At 28.9% G+C, this 12,302-nt stretch overlaps 2 protein-coding genes across 2 annotated transcripts in view; both read left to right on the top strand.

Moving 5' to 3' along the window:
- The first annotated feature begins 1,152 nt into the window (after positions 1-1,152).
- On the top strand, positions 1,153-2,030 carry LOC136086312 (uncharacterized). Its single transcript, XM_065808605.1, has 4 exons — positions 1,153-1,220; positions 1,403-1,533; positions 1,600-1,850; positions 1,971-2,030. Exons 1-4 carry the CDS (start codon positions 1,153-1,155, stop codon positions 2,028-2,030), a joined length of 510 nt encoding a protein of 169 aa, XP_065664677.1.
- Positions 2,031-4,428: 2,398 nt separating this feature from the next.
- Positions 4,429-12,302, top strand: part of LOC100211916 (E3 ubiquitin-protein ligase RNFT2) — a 33,408-nt gene continuing 25,534 nt past the window's right edge. Inside the window, exon 1 of the mRNA XM_065807901.1 lies at positions 4,429-5,024. Coding sequence (XP_065663973.1) covers positions 4,553-5,024 — 472 coding nt within the window. The 5' untranslated portion in view covers positions 4,429-4,552. The remainder of the gene's footprint in view (positions 5,025-12,302) is intronic.

The following is a 12,302-nucleotide window of genomic DNA, read 5'->3' on the forward strand; positions in this document are numbered from 1 at the left end:
GGCAGTAAAGGATCGATTTCTATAAGCAATGTCACTCCATAAAAATAAAACCAAAAAACTTCTCAAGACAGAGAAATGAACCTCAAAAGTGCGTTGAAATTGGTTGCAACGTGGAAACATCACTATCAGAGATATCACGCCTTATCGGCTTGATATCTCTCAACATAGTGAAGGTCTTTTTGTATACATAAATGAAAATATCATTTCTAAAAGATTAGCTAAAAAGGATTTCCCCAGAGACATTCAAATTATCACTTTTGAAATTAAATTAAGAATGCGGAAATGGCTCATAATAGCCACTTATAAACACCCAAATCAGAATTGTGACTATTTCTTCAATCACCTTAAAGGAGTGCTTGACTTTTATTTGCAATCATATCTTGATTTTATTCTAATAGGAGACTTTAATATACAACCTTCAGAAAAAAAATGATGGAATTCCTTCAACTTTATCAATGTATTAATTTAATTAAACAACCGACTTGTTTTAAATCGGTCAATAACCCTTCCTGTATAGACCTTATCCTTACTAACAGAAAGCTGAGCTTCCAACATTCAAATACCTTTGGTACGGGTGTAAGTGATCATCACCATTTAATATACACCATGCTAAGATCCACTTTTTGTAAGTTACCACCTAAAAAACTTATTTATAGATCGTTCAAAAATTTCTAAAGTGAGATTTTTGCAAAAATACTCCGTTTCAACTTAAAATCTTGTTATGATATTAGTACTTTTAATGAGATATTCAGCAATTTGCTTAATATTCATGCCCCTCTTAAATCAAAAACCCTAAGAGGTAACAATAAACCTTTTATAACTAAAGACTTACGAAAAGCAATTATGCTCCGCTCTTCATTATATAAAAAATTTTTAGTTGATAAATCAGATTTTTCAGCTCTAATGTACAAAAAACAAAGGAATTTGGTGGTTAAGCTTAACCGAAAAAATAAGAAGTACTTTGAGCAAATCAATACACATTCGACTTTAAATACATCTCTCTGGAAATTAACTAATTATTTCATTTCGGACAAATCTACAAATTCTAACGAGCGTATCACTTTGACTGAAAATGGCAACATTATCTCAGACAGTTCTTTGTTGACTAATATTTTAAATAAATATTTCATTAATGTTGCATTGCCATCAAGTATGGCTGACCATAATAAATGGTCTTTTTCTCCTTGCACTTCAGACCCAGTTGAGTCAGCTATAAAAAAGTATGTTGACCATCCTAGTATAAGAAACATTAAAAATAAATTCAAAATGAATGCACATAATTTCAAGTTTCATTGTATTACAACTGATGATATTACAAAAATTATAGGGTCTATGAATAAAAAAAAAAAACAAGTGGTGAAATACCAACTTTTATGTTAAAATCTTACTTAATATACTTTAGGGATAGTCTTACAGATTGTATCAATAATAGCATCTTAGATGGAACATTCCCGTCATCTCTAAAAATGGCGGATGTTTTACCGTGTCTTAAAAAAAATAAACCAACAGATAAGGCTAACTATCGCCCTATAAGTATCCTACCCGCTCTCTCCTAAGTTTTTGAAATGATCGTTTATGAACAGATTTTGTTATTTATAGAGCCAAAATTTGACAAACTTTTGTGTGGTTTTCGTAGAGGTTATAGTACTCAGCATACACTTATTTTTTTACTTAATAAGTGGCATGAATGCATTAACAATGGAGGTATTGTTGGAACATTATTAATGGATCTATCTAAAGCGTATGATTTTATTCCGCATGACCTACTTATTGCTAAATTAGAAGCGTATGGTTTCTCTAAAAAAAGTCTTAAATTTCTTATATCGTATATTGGTGGTCGTAAACAAAAGGTAAGGATGGAGCGTCTGTTTCTAATTGGGTTGATATTTTGTCGGGAGTGCCTCAAGGTTCCATTCTTGGTCCCATCCTCTTTAATATCTTTATAAATGATATATTCTTCTTTATTAAAGATACTGAATTGTGCAACTTTGCAGATGATAATACGCTGTATGCCTGTGATTACAGCTTAGAAAAGGTTATTTTTCGATTGCAAAAAGAAGCAACTAATACCATTGCCTGGTTTAAGTTTAACTCGATGGTTGCCAACCCTGATAAAAATAGGTAGTATAACTGTTTTTGCCTATGATAGGGTGAAACTACTTGGTGTTACAATTGATAAGAATCTAAATTTTGGAGAACACATTAAATACTTATGCAGTAAAGCTAATGGTAAATGTTTTGCTCTTTCACGCATAAGAAGTTTTTTATCCCGTAATAAAGCTACATTGTTGTTTAACGCCTTCATAATGTCAAATTGTTCTTATTGTCCCCTAATATGGATGTTTTGTTCTAAATACTATGACAACCTTATAAATAAAATTCATAAAAAAGCTCTTTGTATTGTCCATAAAAGGTTTGACTTATCTCTTGATGAATTGTTAAGTTTTGATAATAGTCCAAGGATCCACTTAAGAAATTTGCGCTTTCTTATTATAGAAGTTTTTAAATCAATTAATTGTCTAAATCCACAATTTATGAAGGATTTATTCAATACAAAAAAACTTCCTTTTAATTTTCGTTGTAGCAAAAAAATGATTCTACCTTCGAATTGCTCCAAATATAAGGATACATGTTGAACTAGATTTAGAGCCATCTCGTTATGGAACACCCTAGATAACAAGACCATGTCCTCTAAAAGTTCTGAGGTGTTCAAAAAACATATTAAAAATTGGTATGCAAAAAATTGTTATTGTAAAATCTGTCGTTTTTAATTACTATTTTTATTTATCCTGACATTATAATACAATATTTACTCATTTTTCTGTAACGAAACGGTTGTAATTTGAATTTGAATTTGAATTCGAATATTTTTAATGTTATTTGTAATTTATATTATAATTTTGTAAATTGTAGTTTGTTTTTTGTTTTTAAATACTTTTTAAAAGATTAATCGGAAATTGACTATATATATGTGGACATATATATAGTCAATTTATTTATTTGATTTTTTTTGGTTTATTTATTATTTATTGTTTTTAACGATTTTCATGTGAGTGTGTATTGTCTATAATTGTTAAATGTGTTGATTTTAATTAGTTTATTCTTGTTAAAACTATTGTAACCATCAACAAAAAATAAAGTTTTTAAAATAAATTAAATTAAAAATCAGAATAAAAAGCAAAAGAAATTTCCGTGAAAAAAAAACAGTTTACAGAAGATATCGACTCTGCTGACTGTTTAAAAAGTTAACCTTTTCAAGAAGGTAAAAACTAGCAACAGATTTGAAGTTAAGTGCTATCCAAAATAAATGTGACCCTGATCCCCTGGTATAGCCTTGTTCCCGTTTGACATTTTTTAAGGTGACCACCACATTAGACGCAACTATATTAACAGCCCCAGGCCTAAATATGTCTTAATCCGGCCCTGATCTCTATTCAGTTTTGATTCTTATTTAAAAGTACTTCAACATATGTTTTTAATTTTTTTTTCAGCACAAAACTTAGCTATCGCCTACAAATTCCGGCAGCTTTTAAAAAAATTGTTCCTAATGCGATTACCTCACCAATCCTCCCCCTCCTCCTCCTCCTCCTCCTCCTCCTCCTCCTCCTCCCTACTCTTAAGTAACATTAATCTCCGTAAGAAAGTTTTCTGCCTTCTGGAGAGGCTATTGTTTACATTTTCGAAGACGGACGGATAAGCGAGTTGCAAGCAAAAATTACTTCCGGTTTAATACCAAACACTACTGTTTCGTAATATCGAGATATCGTTTCGAATAGTGCTACTAAATTTTAATTTCTGAGTAATGCTTTTTTTGTTTTAATTTTTTAAATTCATAAAGAAATTGGTGTTAAATGCTTAAAATATTGTTTTTTATCACTGATCAATGCGATGAGTATTGACACTTCATTTTATTAAATTAAGGAGATTTTTATGTTATAGAAACTTGTTATGAAATTTTTTAAATCTTGTAATCTTTAAATCTTTATTTTGTAATTTTTTTAATCTTTAAATCTTATTCTATGTTTTTTAAATTTTTAAAATAAAGACTTTATTATACAGTACTAGCATACTTTAGTTCATTTTACGTTAGTTTTTTAAACTCATACATAAAAAAATTTAATATGCTTAATTTATATCAACTCTTTATTTGGTTATAAACGAAATTAAAAAAAAAAAACACTTTATTTTTGCAAAGAAAACTGCTAATTATATCTCCTTTTTTATTTAGTTTAAAAATATGATAGAAGAAAGTCATTTGTTTTCTTAATAAAGAACATTAAACCGAAATATACTTCACTTTTTTAAACTCATACATAAAAAAATTTAATATGCTTAATTTATATCAACTCTTTATTTGGTTATAAACGAAATTAAAAAAAAAAAAACTTTATTTTTGCAAAGAAAACTGCTAATTATATCTCCTTTTTTATTTAGTTTAAAAATATGATAGAAGAAAGTCATTTGTTTTCTTAATAAAGAACATTAAACCGAAATATACTTCACTTTTGATGGCTTTTTTCAATTTCAACAGAGAGCAGTTTTGTAATAAATTATGGCTATAAATAATCTGACTTATACTGAGAATTCACGTGAAAATAATATCTCATCAATTATTAGTTTTAGATCAACTCCTCTTCTTAGGGGTTCCCATTTTCGTTCAGCTTCTTGGTCACATCAAAATATAAGTACTGTTCCAAGATCAGCAATGGAAACAATATTTTCCCCTATGCGAGTTATTCAGCAGTTTCAAGCCAGTACAACAGTTACAAACTCTAATAGAGGAGGGGTTTCTCAAGCTGTAAATTCAAATCATATACGAACAAGAAGTGAAGCTGGGATGCTTACCAGGAATTCAAGTTCTGTTGAAATTGATATTAGTGGTGATTTACCTGATCAACCCTCAGACTCTGCAACAAATAGAACTCAGGATCATATGGAATTTTTAGGAACTATTTCTTGGTTGGAAAAAGCATTACCTTTTTGTTTATTGGTTCTTAGTCGAATTATGTGGGATCATAGATTAGGTAAGTTTTAAAATATTTATTAAAAACATTTCCACACTTTTGGATTTTTATATTTTGCATACTGCAGTTTAATTTTTTGTTACCTAATCTAATAAAAGTTATATAATAGTAGTTTAGTACTAGTAGTATTACGCTCAAAAACTAAATTTATTTCTCAGTGCAGTAATCTTGTTTGTAAAGGCTAGTAGTTTGGAGTCAAAGATTTGGGAAAGAGTTGTACCAACAATTAGAAAAAATATATATATATCATCCTCAGCTGTAGTTTCTCCTTCAGCCCTTAGGATAATATACATCATTTGTTGTAGTAATCAAAACGTGTTCTGTTTGGTGTGCTTTTTTTAGTAAATTTTATGCTGTAGCAGTTGATCAAGTTATACAAATAATCAATGCCTAATTATCTGCATCTATTATATTTGTCAATTATGTTATCTATTTGTAAATGAATTAAATGTAAGCAATTGATATTTTCTATTCACAAAAAGAATCCACCACTGTCCTAATTACATATATGGTGATGTGCAAAGTTAAAAAAACAAAGTTTTTTTAACTTCACATATCACCGTACATGAAATTAGGACAGTGGAATAGCTTTCAAATACTAAAAAATTATTTATAAAAATTAAAAATATATAAATAGTATTGATGTTTTATGTGCAATATCTTTGATACAGCTTATAATTAAATCTGAAGAACAGAGTTCTAAATTTTTTGAAAACAAAAATATTTGAAATATATTATGAAACAACCTGGTTAAACTGACATAAAGTAAACTTACTAAAAAAACCTTGAGTTGTAGCACATTTATCAGATATTTTAGGAGGAAAATATTGTTTCATCACAAGTTGTAAATAATACATAACTTTAAATAATCTAAATATGGCACCTCATTAATCTAAAACATTGATAAAATCTTATTTGAAGATGTAACAAATTTCAAGATGTAACAAATTCAATCAGACACAAAATTTGTATAAAAGTAATACCCACAAAAAATTTGTTACTTTCTGTAGTATTTAATAATGTTAAAAGGAAAAAATTTCGGTTAGAAATCTTTTTCAGCACAAGTTCAAATAAGCTTACATAATCTTAATTTGACACTCTATAAATGTTTTAACTTAACTCATTTTCATATGTGGTATTTCATTATTATGATGCGGTAGTGGTGTAGTAGTAGAGTGCTTGCTTCAAAAGCGAGAGGTTCCGAGTTCGATCCTCACCACGTCCCTGGTAGTACCGCGCTCAAATTGTTTCTCTGCCCAGCAGCCTTGTTCGTCAAGGTTCGTGTTTTGGAGTTATAAAGTTGAGAGAGGGTTATAACCTCAATTAAGTAGCCTCCTCGTCTGTAGTGGCCTTCTTAGCCTTGGGGAGGTGAATTAACAAAAAAATGATATATATATATATATATATATATATATATATATATATATATATATATATATATATATATATATATATATACTGTGCTGTGCAAAAGTCATTATAACAGCGTCGAAAACAAGCTTACAGTGCATTTAAAACGCCATAGGGTCCTGCCATCTGGCGAATGCTTCATAACTATTTATTTAAATGGTTGCTTCAGCAGCTGACTTTGTTTTTAAACACATTTTGTGTTATTTTATTAATATTTATCCATTTTTATCGGGTTTTCTCGTGGCGATCGGTGAATTTTCAATTTTTGGTGATTTAGCAGGTATGTTAAAGTTTATTTCTAAACTATTGTTTAGTTTAGTAATTGTAATTTAATGACATTTTATGCAGTTTTATAGTATTTTACTTATGGATTTATGTGGAAAGCATGAGATTTTGGTTTTTTTAGCCCATAAAATTGTTTTTTAATATCATGTAACAAAATTGGAATTTTTGGTCAATAAAATTTAAAAATTGTCATATTCTGTAGAAATAACAATTGTAATAACATGATTTATTATGTATTTTATATTTATACTATTGCACTTTTAATATTTATTACTTCTTTTTATTATTTTATTTTATTTAAAAATTTTGTTTACATTTTTCAGACATGACTCTGTATAGAAAGTTGACGATGGAACAGAGATGTGAGGTGTTGGCGAAGGTTAAGGAGGGATATTCGTATCGGAAGGTGGCACAAATAATGAAAATCCACTACCTGACTGTATTTGGAATTGTGAGGAAGCATGCCGCAACCAACTCCGTACGCGATCTTCCCAGGGACGGCCGGCCAAAGAAGACCACGGTCAGAGAGGATCGGATGTTAGTTCGTATGAGTATGAAAAATCGTCGAATGACATCATTGGACATCAGGAAACAGTCGGCAGTGGACATATCTACAAGCACAGTCAGAAGGAGACTCCTGAAGGCCGGTCTACAAGGTTGTGTAGCGGCCAAGACACCTCTTTTGACTGTTGCCCACAAGAAAGCTTGATTGGATTTTGCGCGACGACATAAGGACTGGGGTGTTGAGGAGTGGAAAAGGGTGTTGTGGAGCGATGAAAGCTCATTCCAGATGTTTTGTGGGGCTAAAAGGGCTTATGTAAGAAGGAAAGCCAGGGAAAAGTTCATCCCACAGTGCATTGTTCCAACAGTTAAGCACGGGGAAGGTTCCATAATGGTTTAGGGTTGCATGTCCTAGGCAGGGGTTAGCCAGTTGTGCAGGTGTGAGGATACCATGAATCAACACCAGTATGTCAGGGTCCTCGAGAACTTTATGCTGCCATCAGCCAATTTGCTTTTTGGCAATGGAGAAGAGTTCCTGTTCCAACAGGACAATGCTCCTTGCCATGAAGCAAGGCTTGTGACTGCATATCTGGAGGATCATGATATACGGGTACTGAACTGGCCAGCCCAGAGTCCAGACCTCAACCCCATAGAGCACCTGTGGGAAATAATGTTTAAACACTTGCAAGGAGCAAACCCTAGCAATAAGGATGCACTTTGGGCCCATTTACAGAACATATGGAATGATATTTCACCAGCTACTGTTCAGAACTTGATTAGCTCTATGCCCCGTAGGATCAAGTCTGTCATCAAATCAAGGGTTGGGCAGACAAAGTATTAATAAACTGTGTAATTTTAAATTGTATGAACAGTTGCAATAAAAAAAATAATCCAAATCAATTGTTTTCAGTCGTTTTTATTTGTAACGCTACAAGAAAATAGAACAAAACCTTAAAAATATTACTGTTATAATGACTTTTGCACAGCACTGTATATATATATATATACATACATATATATATATATATATATATATATATATATATATATATATATATATATATATATATATATATATATATATATATATATATATATATATATATATGTAAATTATGTTAGTGTATTTTACAAATAGAGTGCTCAATGTTCTTAAAGAACAGAGCAATAATTAATTAGTAAAAAACACTTATCTAACTTTTATCTATATATATATATATATATATATATATATATATATATATATATATATATATATATATATATATATATATATATATACATATACATATATATACGTATATATACATATATATATATATATATATATATATATATATATATATATATATATATATATATATATATATATATATATATATAATAGACTTTTTTGTATAATATAACAGCTCTAATAGCATTTAATTAAAATGGTTTTTTTTGCTTCCATTTATTTTTAATGAAAATTTTTTCATTGTTGTAAAAAATAAGAAACTGTACATGGGCAAAGTGGGGTAAAAAAAGCAAGAATCAAAATCTTAAATGTTAGTGTAATTTTATTTCTTTGTTTGTTAAAATAGTTTAATACACAAAATAATTTTGAAAAATTGTTGTTTTTTTTTTAAAAAAAAATTTTTAGTGTAGTTTACTTATTCAATAGTATAACTTTACATAAATAAAAAATAAAGTAATGATTAAAATTTACAAATTGATGGCTTAAAATGATGGCTTAAAAAAATGAGGTAAGATTAAAAGACCTAATACTTTTATATTGTACTAATAGTGTTAAATAGTTTCAAGTATTTACTATAATCTTATCAATAAAATGTAAATATAATACAAAATCAAAACATTTTAAAATTTTGCAAAAATACGTTTAAACTAGTTAAATAATATCTACAACCTATTGTTATAGATATTTTAAAAATATTTAAATTGTCTATATCAAATTCTATTTTGACTTCATTGGACATTTTAAAATAATAAGTTATCACAAATTTTATATTTTGCCCTTTAAATTCTGTGTTAAAGTGACAAAATAAAAAGCAAAAACCATACTGATTTTTTATACTTTATCATTCTTTTTATCTGTATTAGCTCTACTAGTAAAAAAGTTGAAAGGTTCTGAGTGCAAAAAATTTATGAAAATGTAAAGTAAAAAGTGTATAGTAGAAAATAATGACAGTACTTATTTTGAGAAAAGTATTAAAAATTGGCTGTCTCATGATTTTTTACTAACCCACTATAAAATCTCAGAATGTTACGTTATATATTACATTAAATCAAATTTTTACTTATAGCTGTTTGTAATCTTCTGACAGAAAAAAAGCAAAAAAGCCTAACAAGCAGTCATATTTATTCTTAAATTACTTCATGCAACAAAATTGAAACTAAAAAATGAGTTTAGTATAGTTTTCCGGTAGAGTCTTCCAAAAAAGATGGTAAAGTTTCTAATCAAAAGAACACTTGTGTACAAAAGGCTGGGTGAATAAAAAAAGCAATAGCTTTTACACAGCGTTTTTGGAGTAGTTGCTTGGCCTTACTTGAATAAAAGCTTTAGCGATTTTGCTTAAATTTTTATTCATGTAAAGCTGAGGATTAAATCAACATTTTTGAAGTAAGTATTTACCTGATAAAGGCCTAGCATTAATTTTTGAAAGTGTTATATCAAAATTGACATACATGCTTTTAGAAATAAGACAGTGTGCTGATAAAAAAAGCTTTAGCTTGTATTTCTTGTGTAATTATATGAAATATATTTTTTGTTTTAATTTTATATTTTATTTTTAATGTCAACTTTACCAAATAAGGATTATTGACGTTGAACAATTGTTATTTTTGTTTCCATGTTTAACATGATTTAAAAAAAAATACCTCAATATGAAAACAGTACAAATATGAAAAAGTTAGTTATTTTGTTTCATGCTTTAAAGGGATCCCAAACCTCCAAGATATGTTGTGTTCATTTTAAAGAGAATGATAAAAAAAAGGTTTAGGCTAAATTTTTTTGATTGAAGCAACAGAATAAATGCATGCCAAGAAAAGCTTTTTTTTTAAGTTAAAGCTCGCCTTCTCTATTTTTTTGTTGGCCAAATAGTCTTCATAATATACACCGCAATCTACAGACTTGACAATTTATTCAAGCGCATTTTAAACTTTTTTTTTTTTTTTTTTTTGTTATTCACCTCCTCAAGGCCAAGAAGGCCACTACAGATGAGGAGGCTACTTAATAGTGGTTATAACCCTCTCTCAACTCTATAACTCCGAAACACGAACCTTGACAAACAAGGCCGCTGCGCGGAGAAACAAGTTGAGCGCGGTACTACCAGGGACGTGGTGGGGATCGAACTCGGAACTTCAATGACATTATGTACTTAAACTTAAGAGTTTAAGTACATAATGTCATTGATTTTTTTGTGGTTTAAAAGATCGATTATGTAAACAAACAAAAAATAATTGATGTAGTCATGTACTAAAACTCTTAAGAAAAAAATGCACTTGAATAATTTATCAAGTCTGTTAATTGCGGCGTATATTATGAAGACTATTTAACCTATAACAAAATGGAGAAGACAAGCTTTGACTAAAAATAAAAGTTGTTTTTTCTTGGCATGCATTTATTTTGTTGTTTTAATCAAAAAAAATTTAGTCCAAAAATTTTTTTGTATCATTCTCTTTAATTTAAACACAAAATGTCTTGGTTGTTTGGGATCCCTTCAAGTTTGTTATGCTATTTCTATTAGTTTTAATACAAAAATCTTATATTTGCATTCTGAAAATTATAAAAATTTTTAAACTACTATTGATATTTGCAATAATTTAATTAGAGTTCATAAGTGAATAATTATCATAATGTAAATTGATTATTTGGACATTTAAATGGGTTTAGTAAAAAAAAAAATTATATATATATCAAAATAGTATTGCCCACCAATTGTTTAATCTGGCTCACTTCAGTGGTTACAAATTACTTTTTTCAATGTGAAAATTTTGTTTACTCATTTTTATTACTATATACATAAACCAGTTTGCATATTTATTTTATTTATTTTGACAGAGTTATTTGGCCCAAATAAACCATCCACCATATCCTTTTAATGTCATTACTACATTGAGGTTTACAATCACACATGGTTTAAGTCATAAGAATCCACTGCTAATGTTGATTGAAAATCTTTTAAGAGCTCTAATAAGTAGTCTATTATGTTAGCTTGTGCATTATTATTATTATTTTTTAATTAAAATGCTTATCATTTATATCTATAAGTTTCCTTAAGACAGACTTTCAATGTCAACAAAAACAATTGAACTTGTTCATACTCTATAAGTTTCGATAAGACAGGCTCACAATGTCAACAAAGGCAATTGAATTTGATTTTTTTTTTTTTTTTTGTCAACATCTTCACTTCCAACAAGGCTGCAAGGAACCATTATTAGAGTTGGAAGTTACTGGAAGAGAAAAGATAAAGTTTATAGAGCAAGATAACAATTGACAGATGACTTAAAAGATTGAAAATTATATGAATCAGGAAAGCAAGATGAAGGAAACAAATTCCAAAGAACTGATGTTTGAGGAAAAAACTAGACGAATAAGAGTTTTTGGAGCACTTAGGAATAGTCACAGAGAAAGGATTAGACTTAATTGTATGACGAGTAACACAAGAATGAATTTTAGTAGATGGCACAAGAGAGGCTAGCTCTTTAGAGCAGAAAGAGAAGCAACATTACGACGATGTGATAATGGTTGGAGGTTGGCTGCAGGAGCAGGTCCAACTATGTTTACATTGTGTTTTTGCACCTTGTTTAAAAGAGAAAAGGCATTATTGGAAGATCCACCCAGATATGGCAACAGTATTTCATACAAGGGTGGATTTGAGATTTACAGAGATAAAGAATAGATACTGAAGTAAGAAAGTGTTAGCACGAAAAAGAGATGCAGTCTTAGCAGATTTTGCAATTGATTTGATATATAGTTTTCAAGAAAGATCAAAAGTAAGAGTTAATCTTAGAAAATGAAGGGTAGATGACTCATTAAGTACATTACCTTTCATAAATATAAGAAGATCAAAATTATTACAAAAA

This window comes from Hydra vulgaris, chromosome 10 (assembly GCF_038396675.1).
Source record: "Hydra vulgaris chromosome 10, alternate assembly HydraT2T_AEP".
In the NCBI taxonomy this organism is placed as follows: Eukaryota; Metazoa; Cnidaria; class Hydrozoa; order Anthoathecata; family Hydridae; genus Hydra; species Hydra vulgaris.

Bases quoted from the DNA above. Each gene is read 5' to 3' on its own strand.
- LOC136086312 (XM_065808605.1), top strand. From the start codon at position 1,153: ATGGCTGACCATAATAAATGGTCTTTTTCTCCTTGCACTTCAGACCCA. The intron at 1,534-1,599 runs GTATCCTACCCG...TGTTATTTATAG, and splicing joins GGCTAACTATCGCCCTATAA to AGCCAAAATTTGACAAACTT. The intron at 1,851-1,970 runs GTAAGGATGGAG...TCTTTATTAAAG, and splicing joins TTGGTGGTCGTAAACAAAAG to ATACTGAATTGTGCAACTTT.